At 34.8% G+C, this 17,417-nt stretch overlaps 2 protein-coding genes across 2 annotated transcripts in view; one reads left to right on the forward strand and one right to left on the reverse strand.

The window, feature by feature from the left end:
- The window catches only part of LOC113236183 (transmembrane protein 64), a 70,986-nt gene extending 65,028 nt beyond the window's left edge, over positions 1-5,958 (reverse strand). Inside the window, exon 1 of the mRNA XM_026472195.1 lies at positions 5,339-5,958. Coding sequence (XP_026327980.1) covers positions 5,339-5,881 — 543 coding nt within the window. The 5' untranslated portion in view covers positions 5,882-5,958. The remainder of the gene's footprint in view (positions 1-5,338) is intronic.
- A 1,060-nt stretch (positions 5,959-7,018) lies between these two features.
- The window catches only part of LOC113236159 (zinc finger CCCH domain-containing protein 15 homolog), an 11,598-nt gene continuing 1,199 nt past the window's right edge, over positions 7,019-17,417 (forward strand). Inside the window, exons 1-6 of the mRNA XM_026472164.1 lie at positions 7,019-7,115; positions 7,537-7,738; positions 8,714-8,814; positions 9,736-9,867; positions 10,563-10,829; positions 11,804-12,028. Of these exons, the coding sequence (XP_026327949.1) occupies positions 7,038-7,115; positions 7,537-7,738; positions 8,714-8,814; positions 9,736-9,867; positions 10,563-10,829; positions 11,804-12,028 (1,005 nt within the window). The 5' untranslated portion in view covers positions 7,019-7,037. The remainder of the gene's footprint in view (positions 7,116-7,536; positions 7,739-8,713; positions 8,815-9,735; positions 9,868-10,562; positions 10,830-11,803; positions 12,029-17,417) is intronic.

A 17,417-nucleotide genomic window follows, 5' to 3' on the forward strand; every position in this document is an offset into this window, starting at 1 on the left:
TCGATATGTATGTAAACTTCTTTTTGATAACAGGATATGTTAACACTTGAAAGCGGGAATTGGTAGAATGCAACGCGAATGTGCTGTATAGATATTAATACATTGTACCCTCAGGTAGGTCATCTGCGTCGCACTATTAGGGACGTGAGAGAGTAAAGCAAACCGCTACGGGTCGGAAATTGCAAAATAAGCGTGTCGTCAAGAATTCTCACGGAGAAAAGGATTGGAAACGTCATTGGCCTTTTTAGGGTCGTATTCTAGAACTCTATTCAATGCTCAAGTCAGGATTGCACTGGCAACACAAGCACTGGAAATACGACCGTAATGGCCTTGAGTATGATTTCTAGAGCTTTGAATCATACTCAAGTCCTGACTTAAGCATTGAGTAGAGTTCTAGAATACGACTCTTAGTGTTGATCGCGTTTATGCCCGTTTTCAAATGTTGGTACAATGCAACGCGAAAGTTTAAAATTTAATCAGGGTGTTATAATTATTAAACGGACACTTTAGAAAAAAATCCATCGCCGGATCGAACCGACGCACGCGACGAACAAACAGTGGCAGACGCTATGCCAACTATGCCACGGAACGAACCACGAACCAAGGGATCTTTTTAAGGGAAATTTATTTCATCACTCAGAGAGGTACCATTACAGCTACCATCCTGACAAGAGATGTCGATATTAATCATTCCAATTTTTCAGGTTTTATTTGAATGTCACGATGTCTTACTACCATGATATTGAATTATTTTTTGTGAAATTGCTTAACTAGTTTGTTATAATTATTAATAACAAACATCGAACACTTTAGAAAAAAATCATTCGATCCGGCCTGGTTCGAGCCGATGTCTTCTAGCAAACCGTGGCAGACGCTATGCCAACGGTTCTTAGCTATGTTTGATGAACATCTGTTCAGCTTTTAACTATCATCAGCGTGCTGATTTTCATTCAAACCGAAATCGATCCGATCGGGTAGTCTCGAAATCAGGTGGGTTTCTGAGCGAGAAGATGAACCTGATTCCCACTATATCTTTCTAATTTGTGAGTTAAATCAACTATGATCTTTGTATTAATAAATATGACAAACTAGTGGAGTAATTTCACAAAAAAATTATTGAATATCAATTCAATAAAAATTTAAAATACAGTGAATAGCGACATCTCTCGCTAGGACTGGTAACTGTAAAGATATCTAACTGGGTGATAAAACTTTCATAGATTTCTCATAGATGGCGCTACGACTAAAAAGTCGTTGGAAAAACCAAATACAAAGATACAAAGCATGCACATAGAAAAATTCGTGAGGTCCGCTGGTTCGTTCCGTGGCTTAGTTGGTCGTCTAGCACGGTAAGCTAGAAGACGTCGGTTCGGATCGAAGGAATTTTTTCTGAGTGGTCGATTTTTGTATTAATAAATATAACAAACTAGTGGAGTAATTTCACAAAAAATAATTGAATATCAATTCAATAAAAATTTATAAATCAACCGATTAGAAATGTCAAAAGTTTCAGATCGGCCAGCTGTGAATGCGCCTTTTATGCGCCTCGACTCGGATAAAACGCAGTTTCCGATCGAGAGAGGCAATCAAAATCAAGCTGCTGTTTTTTTTCCCAGTTTGGGTAGGGATACCTTGTTCGATTGACTTGAAATTTGTTATATTATGGAAATCCGATGATATATCAAGGATATGGAAACCTTGATCTGACGTTGCAATAAAGAGTAGACTACCTAACTTCTCAACTACTTACATTAGAGCTATCGTGTTTGTGCTCATTAAATCGGTCTCGACGTGTTGTGAGCTTGCGGTTGGTGATTTGACTTTTTTGGAGTGCACTGCTGTTTTTAATACGGATTGTAACACACTTAGGTGTTAATGTCGGCATTGTAATTTCAATCCCTGTGAATTATTCTACTCTATCGTATCGCTTCGTAATGAGAGGCAAGACCTAACATAATAGTAGAGTTTTAACCCTCCTCGCGAACGGGTTACCCAGCAGATACTCAAATTTTAACTTAAGTGGTATTTCAAGAGGTTGTTTTAGACAAAATAATGTTAGATTCGATTTCGATGTCTCTTACAACAACACTAGTCAAAACGTAACTTACAATCCTAAAGAAGGAAACACAACGTAGAAAATGAAATTTTGAATCGATCGATACATATGATTTTATTCCATCAATTTTCGCGATAAACGGAACGATAATATTCTATTGAATTGATATAAGGGTTTATTATTAGCTGACGTTATTTTCATATCAGCTTCTATGTATTCATTATTGGACATAAGTCTCCCCCTAAACATGTCAACACTCCCAGACTTGTGGCGACCGCATCCAACAGATCGTCTGTACATCTCGCCGCACAGCGTCGTACCCTACTTTTGCAATTATGTGGTCGCCACTCCAGAACAGATCTGCTCCATCAGCTATCCATTCTCCTGCAGACACGACTGGCCCACTGCCACTTCAGCTTACTGATTTTGCGGGCTATTTCGGTACTTTAGTATTCTGACAACTTCATCATGAATTCGGTCCATCAGAGAAACCCCAAAGCAAGCTACATCACACGTTGAGCGACTTTTTTGTGGATGAGTTCTGATATTGTATTAATTTGAGTCAAGTATGTATGTAGGTACATTTTCATGGAAACGAAATCGGTTAATAATTTTTGTCGCGATTTTGAACAAGTTCCATAGTAAAAGTGTTTTGGTTATGTATATAATACTGAAGAAGACGCCTGGAAAGGATGTCATTTAGAACACTGTATATATTTGACACTATAATGCTTGTTTAATGAGTGACGACGCGTTCCCATTATATCGTGACGACAGATAGTCGTGCAGTTTAAAGTGTCATGTCTTGTATATTTAAATGAAATAGTTGACGACTTTTTTGACGTTACGACCACAAACTGTCGTGACAATGGGAAGAGCTAGAACGACAGTCGTTAGATGATAAGTAAAACGTCACGATAAAAGTGTGACGACAGATAATCTCAGCTTCAAACGATTCAGTCGTGCAAACGACAAGATGGCTGCCGTGAACCGATAAATTGTCGTCACGATCTAGTGGGAACAGCTAGACACGACAGTCGTTCAACGATAAAATAAACGTTCACGACACAGTCACAACATATAGTCGTGATATGGGAACAGGCTAGACGCGACAGTCGTCCAGCAATAAATAAAACATTACAACATAATGGGAACGCGCTCATGTTCCCTAAAGATTTTTCACACATTATAGTTATATTCAGTTGCGTAAGATAGTGTAAATATACAATGAGCTTCTTCAATTATTCAGATTAAAAAACTAGGCTTGTTCAATTGAGCATTTCTGTTAAGTGAACAAATATTATATAAATATTATATTATTATAATTATGAGTTTTCTATTTGACAGACTAATTGAATAAATTTACAAAAAATTGTTTTAAAAACTCAATATGTGATGTTAAAAATAGATTTTATTTATTATGCAGGCTGTTTTTGTGTTAGGATGGACACTAAATATATTAATAACATAACATTTATTTGTTCAAATACAAATTCACAACCTTGTTCTATTTAAAATAATTGACAGATTGGTTTTTTAATTATAATCCAAGTTTTTTAATTCGTTAATACAACTTTGATAAAGTATTATGCATAAAAATAAATTCGCATAATATTCTAGCAGATTATTAAGGTTAAATGCAAACTTATTCTATATTACGATAATGCACAAAAGTTGTATTAATTTTTTATAATTATACTATGTGAAAAAATTATGACACTGTAGATTCAAAAAAGCACATGATTCACAAAAATCTTCAACCAATACACAACTCATAAAAAAAACAAGCTCATAGTAAATTTATTCAACAAAATTTTCTTTAAAGAAAATATTCGCTTTTCTTTGATATAGTATAAAGAAAATGTCCTTGAGGCATTTTAATTACAAAAGAGTATGAAATATGCCTTTTAAGGCCTTGGCATTTACGGCAACATGCTTAATTATTTCAGAGGCTTTGTAAAATTCATTTGTAATATGCGTGTTTTAAGTTCTAATTTTTTACTTTACAATTAAACTTGTAAAAAAAGCTTTGATATTACTTAAAAAAAATATTTATATGTTTGATTTTAATAATATTAATTATTATTTTAGTTTCTAGTTTATGTTATTTATTTTATTATTACACTTACTTTTATTTTATTATTTATACATTCATAGATTATGTATGTGTGTAGGGTGTATACATATGAATCATATGTAACATGTAGTATACATATGATTCATATGTATGCTACATGTTATAATCATTTTAAATTGTGACATGTGTTAGATTCCTGTTTCCTTTTCTTTTCGACATGTCTACCGAGCAAAGAACTAATAACTCCTATAATACAAGTTTTTACTTAGTTTAGGAGTTAACTGGTCTGTGTTTAAATGATCATTGCACTACTTAAATATATTCCAATTTGTTTTGTTTTAAAAATTTATAGTACTTGTATTTGTAGTGTTTAGTTTAAGTGTTTGCGCCCTTTTAAAAGAAATTATTATTATTATATAGTCTTTGTAGGTATAAAAAATTGTTTTATAAGGTGTTAACAAGCAGGTTAATATTGTTCTTATTAATACTGGGCAGTCCATTCATCACTATATTGGCTAGCAATAATTCTATTTAATAGTTCCAATAAATAGATTATATTTAGATATTAGATATTTTATAATTTTGTCAGTTCAAGAATTCTATGGCATGTGGCAGTAATTTCAAACAAGAAATACATGCAGTTTTATTGATGTCAATTGAGAAAGAGCTACTTGTTAATTATTGCAATTTTTTCAATATAACAGAATTAATATGATGTTCTTCAGCAACATTTTTCACTACATATATAATTAAAACATGTAGCATATATTATTGCCACTGATAAGTATGTTTGTAAGTTGTTTCTTGATAGTACAATTTATGAACAATACAATTTCTTTATTCTCACTAAAGTAAAGATACTAATATTAATCTTATAAAAAAATATTCATTTTTTAATGAAATTTATTATCAAAAATTTTTAGAAAACATATTTCAGAAACACCTACCTCAAACAAAAATTAAAAGCCCTGTCTAAAAACTACAGCCACCTACTCGAAAAGCTCCATGTAATTATGGGGAAATCCCTTCACTGACTCACTTGATGCCTATTCATGATGCTTAGTTACCTGTTCCACAGATTATTTAAGGCAAGACAACTATGAATTTTTATATATATCTTTTTTAAAATTAATTAATTGTGAAATTACATAGTATAAACATATCCCTATTGTTGTAAGCTATGAAATCAAAACAGCAATACTTACAGCAAATATCGTGTTTTGCAGACCAAAGGGTATAGGAGTCAGTCTTGCGAAAAAAACGATTTTGAAGGCCTGCGGGCCGGAGATTACTTTGAGCAGCGCTCTGGCTGTATCGTTCTTCAGCAGCCGGTCTAGTGGCAGATAGTCTTTGAGCGCTTTCAGCGTGAAGTGCGCCACGGCGACGCCGAAATTCGCGCTCACCAACACCGTACCCAACCCCTTCACAATCCCGAACAAATATCCACTCGTAATTATCAACACCAAGTACCCGATCGTCACTGGGAAACTCACAATTAAAAACATACCCATAAACAACAAAAATATTATCCACGGATCTTGCGCGTCCACCCAATATAATATCGTCTTCAAATATTCTTTGAAGAAATATAACACTAAAACTAAACACGTGAGCAATAAAATTGAAATCACAATGTTGAATAAATAACTATACGTCGTCCTATTGTTAATTTTAGCCCATAAACTTTTCTTTCTAGTGACCGCGGTCGGGTCACATTGGCGTCCGTCTTCAACGTCCACTATTTCCATGGTTTTAGCCAGGAAAAAATAAACAACTTCTATTTTACTATTTGCAGTGGATCTTTGGACTGGATATCGCCCGCCATGGCCTACTTTCAGCGACTGTTTATTATTTCACGCACGGTACAAAAATTCAAGAAATTGACCGTGATCACCCGTCACCAATTTCACTTTGACAACAATCAAATATCAAACTGACTGCTTGCTGCACTGCATAGAAAATTGACATTGACAGTGACAGTGTTTTTTTTTTGCACTAACACAATAGTGTTGGTCATAGAAAAAAATGCCATTTTGAAAAAATTACGTTTAAAAAAATACATGTTTTTCCGGATATTTTTCCAATATTTTTCCTTTAATTTTTCACATTTGACGTTGACACCTGTCATAAATTTAAGTTACTGAACGAAAACGATGAAACCAACTGTGCTGTGAGAATGTTCTTAGGTTTTCGCGATTATTACACATAGGAAATTAAACTATTTTTTCGGATTTAAATCGCGTATATTTGTTTTTTCAAACAAACCGACCTTACGGGCCCTTTACAGGTCCTATGGTCACGGTTGATGAAAAACAAATATACGCGATTTAAATCCGGAAAAATGGTTTCAAAACCTAAGCGTCAAAGTATTTTTTCGCTGTTGTCAAATCATTTTAAATCTCATTTTTCTTTAAGTGGCTTTTAGCTATTACAAATTTACTGTATAATTCACGCTAAATAAAAGTTCAAAAGATATTTCTAAACGTAGAACATAATATGAGTCTTCCAAATTATATTTTTCCAATATAAAAATGTAATCTTTCGTGCGATAAACTAACCACAGAATACATTCAATACAATTTACCGGCTTTTGTTATTTACTTATTTTAAAATATTATTGGCAACATTGTAAACAGTGTCAAAGTATCTGCGGCTGAAGGACTTTGTTTCCATGGCCAGCAATAAATTAAATAAAAAGTCAAAGTGTCAAAAGTGTCAATTTTCCACGACGTTTGCAAGTGCCGTGGATGGGTTAACTATTTTTCTAGAGAATTAGAAACATATTAATTAATTAAATCCGCAGTGTATTATGTTAAAATAGCGGATTTCATAATACTCACTTGGGTGTAGTAATATTTTTATAGTTAACTTATTGTTTCGGAGGTTTCGTAAAATAACATAACCATGCCACCAAAAAAACCAGCTGCTGCAGGTGGTGGTAGTAAGAAGGCAGAACAGAAAAAGAAAGAGAAGGTCATTGAGGTAAGGGAAATACACCTAGTCTTTATGAAGTTGTCATTAGTTATCTAATATTTACAAATTTTTATATCATTTTTTGTGCATGTATTATTACGAGAAAGTACCGCTAGAAAATTTTGTATTTAAAGTATATTAAAAAAATGTTCCATGAGCTATGATTAATTCTTTACATTTATTCTGGTCATTTGTGTACTTATAATTCTTTTGCCATTATCTGGAACAATACGGAAAACTAAATAATTATTGTTGTTTTAAGCTGTGATTATTTATTAACAACCCTGCCTGCCACTTTTATTCAATCATGTTTATTTTCACTGACATGTTATATTTTCATTACCATTGATGTTTCTGACATGTGAGGCCTGTAATAATATTTGAGAATATATGACAGTAAATTTTGATTCTTAAAAATTCAAATTTCCAGGACAAGACATTTGGTTTAAAGAATAAAAAAGGGGCGAAGCAGCAGAAGTTCATCCAACAAGTAGAGAAACAAGTCAAAAGTGGCGGCATCCACCCTGCCAAGCCCATGGAAGACAAAAAGAAGGATAAAGAGACAAAGATGAAAGAGCAGAAGGAGTTAGCTATGCTTTTCAAACCTGTGCAAACACAGAAAGTTGAAAAAGGTAACACTAATGGCAATTAATTATAAACAATTGTGTTTTACACACTGGGTGAAAACAATCAATGCGGCATAAACTACCTCAAATGCTTAAGACAGCTAATTTTATCTAAAGAAAACATTTTTTTTTTTAATATGAATAACTGCCTTCATATACTTTTTAAAAGATTACCTGAGTAGTAACTAAGGTAACAATTGTCAAAAATATTTATACTATTTGGCATTAATGTCAGGCTGAATTTCATATTATTGCAAGTTTTCATTTGACCAAATCATGTCGCTTAAAAAAACTATTATAAAATTAAATGTTAAATTTCAACAATATCTTCAGTGGCAAAGAGACCATATAACTTGGTTTCCATCAGCTTGCCCAGGAAATTTACTAATCTATTCAGAAAAGAACTAAGTTATACTAATCAAGGACAATTTTGTATTATTTTGTTCATCCAATATACAACTATATACCACAGTCCACTTATGGTTAACAAAATGCCTAAATATTTTGTTTAGCCTGTAAAAATTCTCTTCAGGTAACCTGGCCCGTAGCTACGTTCTAAGCCCATACAAAATACTACATACTATGCACCCGTGCCACAAGAAAGAGAAATGGTTGACAGTTTCGTCACAAAAGTAAAATTTTTAAATAGCAATATGTCTATTCATTCTGAAAAATTTCTAGGTTGCCGTGGTAGTGTAAAAATGATACAGAAATTTCTTTCTGGATGATATTTTGGTGGCGTAGATAATTAATTAAGATATGGTTAAGTTTCTTTTAATTAAACCTTATTCTCCAACTTTGTAATAGATGTTGAATAAAAGAATGATGGATTGCTGTTAGCATTTTACATCGGTTTATTTGTTTTAAATGTTCGCCTTTCGCCGCTAATATTGGTACAGTTTTATTGTTGATTAGCTAAACCCGGAGTGTTGCAATGCTACTGAATAAAGATTGAATGAAGATTCAACCTTCTGATTACAGGTACTGATCCCAAATCTGTAGTGTGCGCATACTTCAAGCAGGGCCAGTGTACGAAAGGCGACCGGTGTAAATTCTCGCACGACCTTACGATTGAAAGAAAGGTTTGTATAAAAGTTTATATAATGTAGTCATCAAAACAAGTCTGGGATAATTCACAGGGAGCCATTGCAAAAGTGTACTTACCATTCTTTTCAGCTTTGAACAATATTAAAAATTATTGACTACTGAATAAAAAAAAGAGGGAAGTTCAATCAAAATAAAAAATAGTTTATTTGTTATAATTTACTAGTGTTCACTTTAATTTCCAAAGTCTCCTTTTAAGCATAAGAATGCCTGTGCCAGGGCACCCGCTCTTCATATCTCTAAGGTTACACAAATAGCTTACACTTACCTATACTATTTCTTAGTTGGACAGAAGACAAAACAACAATGATACAATCTATATGTGTACAGAAAACAACATACTCAGTTATATAGATTTTAAGACTTTTGTGGTTATTCACTAAATGATTATCACTAATATCAGGTTTCTTACCACGGTATGACTTCTTTTTATTTTCCCGATATTTTGGAACGGTTGCACGCTCCATGGTCATGGGTTGACTGAGTCAACTATGTGATGGTGGTAAGAAACCTGATATTAGTGATAATCATTGAACATACTCAGTTGTGTGGTGTTTCTGAATTATATTGCGCATTGGATTAACATTTCAGCTTGGTTATAGTTAAATTGTGAACCCACTTTGTTGTCATAGATTTACACTTGTGTTACGATTTCTTGTGTACATGTAGAACTTTATTTATTTGATTGTAAATGTATGCTGAAGTTATAAGTTTGGCGTATTTTTCTGTGTCTGTTTGTGTGTTGTTGTTTGTTTATGTTTTATTAAATAGCAAAAACTACTTATTGCAGTATCTGGTTTAATTTCTAGGTGAATTTCATTTAGCCAAGAAAAACCTCAGAAGATTTACAAAATTAGTGTTCTAAAAATGTAGTGGCAACCTTTTTTTGTGTCTTCCAGGCAGAGAAGCGTTCGTTGTACGTGGACATGCGCGATGACGACGACACTATGGACAACTGGGATGAAGACAAACTCAAAGAGGTTGTGGAGAAGAAACACGGAGATGACAAATCTAGGCCCACTACTGACATTGTAAGTTGTTTACTGTGCATATTATTCAAAACCTTAATTGGGTTGGGTAATGATGATTATGACGAGGACAAATTCAAAAGGGTTAAAGGGAAGCACCACAGATATAGGGACGTAAGATATTTATATTGTGCAAGATAATAATAATGTGTCAGGCGATCACACAAGTCTTCAAACTAAAGAATGCTCTGCACTATGAGTGTCGGAGAAATGGAATTCACTCCCGACCAGACCAGACTTTTTTATTTGAAACGAATGCTTCATGTCCTCATCCAGTGAAGAAAGAGCAAACTGTTGGACCACCTATGAGATATCTCAACGTTCAAGGTCGTAATTAGGACAATTCAGGACGAGGACAAATTAAAAAAGTATGGAAGCATCACAGGGATGTTGAAAAGACCAAACCAACTGACATTGTAGTATCTTATTTTGTGGATATCTCAATAAGAGTTACGAACAATGTGCAATCTCACGCGTGACTTCATGCGCCGATTGTGGTAGCTTTATCGGCTGATGATGTGCCTGAACTGACAGCAAAATTTTCCCTTAGCAACTCTCACATAATAAAATATCATCATTTTTTTCTTTCAAATACATATAGCCATGAATAGACAATTAAACTGTTTGAATTGATTTTTAGTAACTTGTCTGCCTTTTATTTGGTTTATTATCTGAATTTGTACCAATTTTCATTTCAGATATGCAAATATTTCCTAGAAGCTGTAGAGAAATCCAAATACGGTTGGTTCTGGGAGTGTCCTATGGGTATCAAATGCATTTATAGGCATGCGCTGCCTCCAGGCTTCGTATTGAAAAGGGATAAAAAGAAAATGGAGGAGAAAAAGAATGAAATTTCGCTGGTAGATTTGATAGAAAGGGAGCGAGCAGCCCTCGGCCCGAATCAGACGAAGATCACGTTGGAAACCTTCCTCGCGTGGAAAAAGAAGAAGATTAAGGAGAAACAGGTATGTTTTGTCTCATTTAAAGTCGAATCTAATTCTTTGATTTTTGCCATTGTTACACATTGGATATGAAATTCGTTTTAAAGTTTTTTCAGATCTAAATTGTGTATAATTATAGTGAAAAATAGAGTGGTTTGCGTTAATATTAGGCATTACAGGTTGATAGCTTTACCATCTTCGGCAGCCGTGATCATGGGACCTCTAAAGTTTTGCAGGTGCCATGGTCCGAAATCTCAATTTGTTTGAAAAACAAATATACGCGATTTATATCCGAAAAAAATTTATCATTTCTAATTATTTAAAGTTGTTTTTATTTAAAAGACTATGAAGATAGGAGTGGTTCTATGACTAAGTGGCCACCGCTCTGCCAACTGAGTTAATAAAAATCAACAAAAGATAACCTTGTAACAACATGCACTAATTTACATATTTCATAAACTATTTTTGTAAGCCACGTTTTTAAATCAATAGCTTTAGTTTAAGTAAATATTTTAAATTCAAGTAAAAATAACACCAAATGAATTTTTATTTGTAAGAAAATGAGCGAAAAAACATTATGTATTAATTTTTAAGGCAACATGCAAAGGTAACTTATTATTATTAAACTTAATTTACTAGAATTTAGGTATATCGTTAAAAAGTTTTCGAAAATTGATGAATAAAAGTGCGTGTTTTTGTATTCTTAAGGTATGAATTTTAAAAATAGGCAATGAATTGACATCAGTTAGTCAGTGTTATTACTTTTTTGAAATCTGTGAACTAATGATATGAAAAAATGTTTTTTGAAATAATTTTCTAAAATATCTATTCAAATTGCATATGAATAGTTGTGTAACCCGGGACCTCTGCGTGGCATGGTAACCATTCGGCCACGGAGGCAGTTGACTTAAATGGAACATAATTAATAAGGACGCTGTCATCTTCGAATTGTAAAGTAAATGTTTTGCAAATAATTTTGTGTGTATTTCGTGCAACAGGACGCCCTAGCGCAGGCCGAAGAGCAGCGTCGCACGGACTTCAAGGCGGGCCGCGCGGTGGGCTTGTCCGGGCGGGAGATGTTCTCCTTCGACCCTGCGCTGGCAGCCGACGACGACGAGGAGGGCGACGAGGCCGTCGATCTGCGCACCTACGGCGGCGAGGACGACGATCACACGGAGTACCGCGAGGTGCAGCTGGACCTCATCGGCATGGAGGCCTCTGAGGTAACTCACACCTGCACTCTCGCTTCTGAAGAATTTATTTCAGTGATTTATACGTGTAACTCGCTTTACTTCGCATTGCAATGCAACTGAAAACGTGTGAATCCCAAATTCGTATTGTTGTATATTTTTCGCGTTTTTTTTAAACACCTAAAATCAGCATCTGCTGATGTGTAAAATGCCTGCATCAGGAACAACTCTGGTATGTAACTAATTTTGAACAAAATGTTCCTTTTTCGTACCGAGGGCAGTATAATAAGACGAGTATGGTAACTCCATACCATAGATAACCTCCTAATAGATGCAGCCTGTTGAAAATTTGTACGGAACCGAGTTCATCAAATTTGGAGGAAGGCAAGAGACACAGGGAATGCAATTAAGACGTTCTGATTCGCTAGTTCTAGGTTGAACTAGAAATGCACTCAAATTGCACTAACAGCTAGTGATGGGCAACCTTTACCAGTCTGCATTCTATTAGTCAATAAAGACGATAATATTGTAACACAATTTATTAAATTCTTCCATGCTGATCTGGAAGCAAAAGAAAAGCATAGAATGTATCAACTGCTTATGATTTCGCGCAAATCGTAAAAGCCAACTGAGGGCCTAGGTTTAATGGTGTCCTCTATCGACCCCATCCTACGTGAAGTATCGTATGTCGAAATTGCCAAGTTTACAGGGAAGCGTTTTAAAGAATTCACTGAAATGCGCATAACACGTGACTTTAGAATTTATCAGTTTTATTAGGCAAAGCTCGTTACTCACATAGAGTATTATTATAAAATCCTAAACATCGGTTAAATGAACAACCACAATTTAATTTTGTAATTTTATACTGTGTGTTAGTTTACTCGCTTGTTGACGCATATCCGCCGCGTTAGTATAAAAATGTAAAATAAATTGTGGTTGTTCATCTAACCGATATCTAGGATTTTATAATACCCTATGCGAGTAACGAAGTTTGCCGAATGACATGCTGGCAACCTGTCACTATTTAGTGCACTAAGTTATACTACAATTTTAATAAAACGTTTGTTAAACGTGGCTAAAGTGGGCTTGTCTTACTCAAAGCTCTGCCTACCCCTATGGGAGACAGGCGTGACGGTAGTATGTATGTAAATTATTGAATGATTTACGACAGCGGGATGATATTTAGATACAGGAAAAAAAATTATTGTAAGAAAATAAGGTACTCAAGTATTATAAGTTGTCGTATTTACAAAAGCATAAGTAATGAAATTAATTATGGCGTTAAGTATTTACAACGTCATAATTGAAGGTTTAGGCCATACAATAATAATAATTATTTTATTTATTTTTATTTTTTTTTATTTTTTTTTTATAATAATAACGCACACACTCGACATAGCCCCGCACCCGGGAAACCCTGTGTCGCGGGTGCCATGGACACACACATTGACAACCACAAATTTCTCCCGGCCCGGGAATCGAACCTGAGACCTCTACAGTGGCAGTTTACAATGTAAGGTGATAAGATAAAACATGAATTTGTTATTCATTGTATTACGTTACAAGAATAACTATTAATATAATCAAAGAAGACATAAAATAATATATTACTAAAACTAATTTATGTAACCAATTTGACACGAAACGTAATAGAAGAAATAAACAATAAGTGCTATTCTATAAACGTAGTTAAAAAAGTAATATACTAATAATATTTGTTATACTGATTAAGACCCGATCTCAAATCTTTCCAACCCTAGTGTTACACGTGTCTTCGACAAAAAGAGACGTTTAATTGTAAGATCATAATAAAAGAAAGAGACCTGTCCAAAAGACATCAACGAGCGATCAGTTTCCTTCGTAGTTTTTAGTGTAAATAACGTAGTTATAACTTAGCGGTTGAAACGTGATTCCATCTTTTTGAAAGTTTGAGGTTCTGGATGTTTTTCCATACCATTTCACGGCACTTCACTAAAATCAGCGTAACAATACAGGAATATCAGGAGGTGGTCGAAACTAAGTGATGAATTTTTGCAAAATTTCTGTGCTCCATACAAGCGCAGCAGCACGGCTTGTATGTGTGCACGCCCACCGTGCCGTGTACGGACGCACACATTTGCATAATAATGAACGGCGCACGATACGACCAGCGCTATCCAACTTAGTCTTATACTATACATTAAACATTCCACAAGGCACTCATATACGGGACGAATAGTCTTCATGATCCATCGTTTCTGACTGATAGAAATGACTTATTCGTAGTAGAAAATTTTAGTAGCATTAGCGCTCCTTGTGAAAGAGTTCGTCTAGGGAAGTACTACCACCTTATATCTGCCGCCAAGCAATGATGTGTGCATTATTGCGTTCCGGTTAGGATAGGGCATCGAGTATATAACCAGACATATATGCATCTGTTATGGAAATAGAGACGAAATGTTATTTGATGTGTTTGAAAACTATTCTGCCCAATCATTACTGTGACAACTGCGCTCCGATTGGCCAGCACGAATTCAAAACAATTGGCTGGTGCCGTCAATTGTTTCACTTCAAAACGACCAGTTTAACTTAAGCTATAATGGACGAACATTGCAAAATTACCTATGAAATGTGATTGCGTTTGTTTTGTAATTAGATGTTTTGCTGTTTTTCCCACACCGCCGAATGGAACAGCCCCCATTGTTAGAGATAATATTACAATAAATAGAGAATATTTTTGGAATATATGGAGACATAAACACTGGTCTGTTGTTGGCGCTGTAGTTTTTCAGTTCTCTAATTTGTGATTTTAGCGCAAACGAGATATAAGTGATTATATTATATTTAAAAGTGATATAAGGCCCATTTGCCTGATGAGTTGCTAGAGATGGATGGTCCCTATTTCTTGTTACACACTCGATGGGAAAGGGTAAGGGTGCTGGTGGAATTAGAGGCACATGGGACTTGTCAACTTATGTCCCATGGCAAAGGGCGCAATGGCGTTGCCCTTCAGATCTTTGCCATTTTAAAGCTCTGAGTAGCACTGCAACTGTTATGGATAGGCGTGTCGCTTACCACCAGGTACACGACTTGTGCGTCCCGTCCCTTGGTATTATATGAAAAAAGAAAAAAAAATCCGTACTATACTGGACGTCACATGGCTATGAGACATTGGGGAAAGTACTTTCAATATTGTAGATAGGGTAATTTGCTTCATGGAGTCACTTATTCATTCATTATTATTTATTCGTTTTATTTTTAAAAGTAATATTTCTATCGAGTTCTTAGGTTTTCGCGATTGTCATACATAGGATACCTATGTAATATTTCTATTTAAAGACTTCAAAGATTGCTTGCTTCATCTGGAAATCAACCGATCAAACGTGAAAAAAAATCTTGTTCTTTTACGACGGCGATCGAAATTATTACTTCGTTTAACGTCGGGGATAGTGCAATTAGCAATTACGCGTAACTAGCCAATGCACTACCTAAATTACCGAAATCGAAACTCATAATCATTGGATTATGAGTTTCGATTTCGATAATTTAGATGTTTACTGTGCAAAAATGCAAGTCGTAGCCATTGAAATAACAAAGTAATAACCTTAAATCTCTCATTTGTAAAATTTGGTTGATTTCTTCTTCTTTATTTATTAGTGGCTTGTTCTGTGTCTGTCACGTAGGTAGCCTCTACATGAGAGGAATGGATTTATTTTCAAATATAATTTTGACCCTTGCTGCTGTCTATGAGACTCGAAGCGGGTTTATCTAAAACAAAGCACACAGTTGCAATATCACAGGACAACATTATAACAACAAGGCAAAGCATAGCCTAACAAAACAGGGTTGTTAGTAAACTTTTTAGGTACATTAATGAATTAATGCAAGCAGTATAGTTATAGAAAGGGGTTATATAAGAAATAAAAAACAAATAAACAATTAGATAAAATAACGAAAAGGAAAAAACAAAAAAAAGGTAAACATTTTACAATTTGAATTGGTTTATATCCAAAAATTTTTTTAAATTTTAAAAGGGGAGGGCTTGGACATGTCGAGCATGCACTTTATGTTAGTTGGACGAGGGACATCTTGAGGGAGTAAATCGTAGCGAGAAACGTTCAGATTAGGGCAGTTAAAAAGAACATGATCTGTGGTGCCATCCTCAACGCCACACTCATAGAGAGAGGTATCCCTTATCCTGAATTTGGCAAGATGAACAGGTGTACATGCATGCCCAAGCCTTAGGCGACAGATGGTGGATACGGCCTGCTTATTAAACATTTTTTGTTTGAAAAATGTTTGGGATACATTTTTGAATCTCGTAGTAGTATTTACCTGCCCGGTTTCTAGTGTTTTGCCAATCGACCTGCCATGATTTCAGTAGATGGTCATGCGCCAGGCTGAAGAGATCGTGGTGGAAAACGTTACCATAGATTGGGGAGCCACTGGTGATAACCTGTTTAGCACATAAGTCTGCAGTCTCGTTACCGGGGACACCGCAGTGCCCTGGGATCCATGCCAGGATAATGTTAAATGATTTGAGTTGGCATCGGTACAGTACGTCTCGGATTTTCAAGATAATAGGGAACTTGTTTTTGAGGCGGAACGGATTTCCTAATATTGCCTGGAGGGAATTCTGAGAGTCACTAAAAATAATGGATTTACACAAATTATGGGATTCAGCAAACTGGATTGCCTCAAGGAGAGAGATCGCTTCTCCAGTAAACACAGTGGTTAGCGGGGGGAGTTTATAGTTAAGAAGTAGTTTGTAGGCAGGTATCCATACGGCTAATCCTACAGCACTTTGCAATTTACAGGGATCCGTGTAAATCGGGACCCAGCCTTCGTTTTTGGTACCTAATTTGGTTGAGTTCAGATATCGTGTTTCTGACGACGGTTTTGACTTTTTTGAAGACGGCGTAAAATGTCATTTGCACGGTTGCCAGTTAATTTTAAATAGTCATGTAGTAGTTGTCGACAGTTTTATCGATAAATTGTGAAAGAAGGAACATGTTGCTGAATATGTCTTAAATTGTGAATGTTACGACGCTCTAATGATTACTAATTGCGTTCTTTATTCTTATTTTGACAGTTGGCCTACTAGTATCGAAATAAATTTTTATTCAAATACATTTTAATAAAAACAGGCGGATTCGATTATCTATATTGAATTAAAATGGAAAACTTTAAAATTAGTCTCGTTTTTGTACTTTTAATAGACATAGTTTTAAATGCTGTGTATGTATACGAATTTACAAAAATTGACAATTCAAATAACCTGTGCACAGCATTTTTTTGTTTTTAATTGGGTGAATAGTGTTGCCCACTAGACTAAAGCAAATGACGCTAGACAGAAGGCTTAAAATTCGCTAGTCTCGCTAAAATTATATTTCCACTCCATATGAAAATTCCACTCTTATGGTTCTCAACATAAAGTTCATTT

This window comes from Hyposmocoma kahamanoa, unplaced genomic scaffold (assembly GCF_003589595.1).
Source record: "Hyposmocoma kahamanoa isolate Upper Pololo Valley unplaced genomic scaffold, ASM358959v1 89, whole genome shotgun sequence".
NCBI classification, from domain to species: domain Eukaryota; kingdom Metazoa; phylum Arthropoda; class Insecta; order Lepidoptera; family Cosmopterigidae; genus Hyposmocoma; species Hyposmocoma kahamanoa.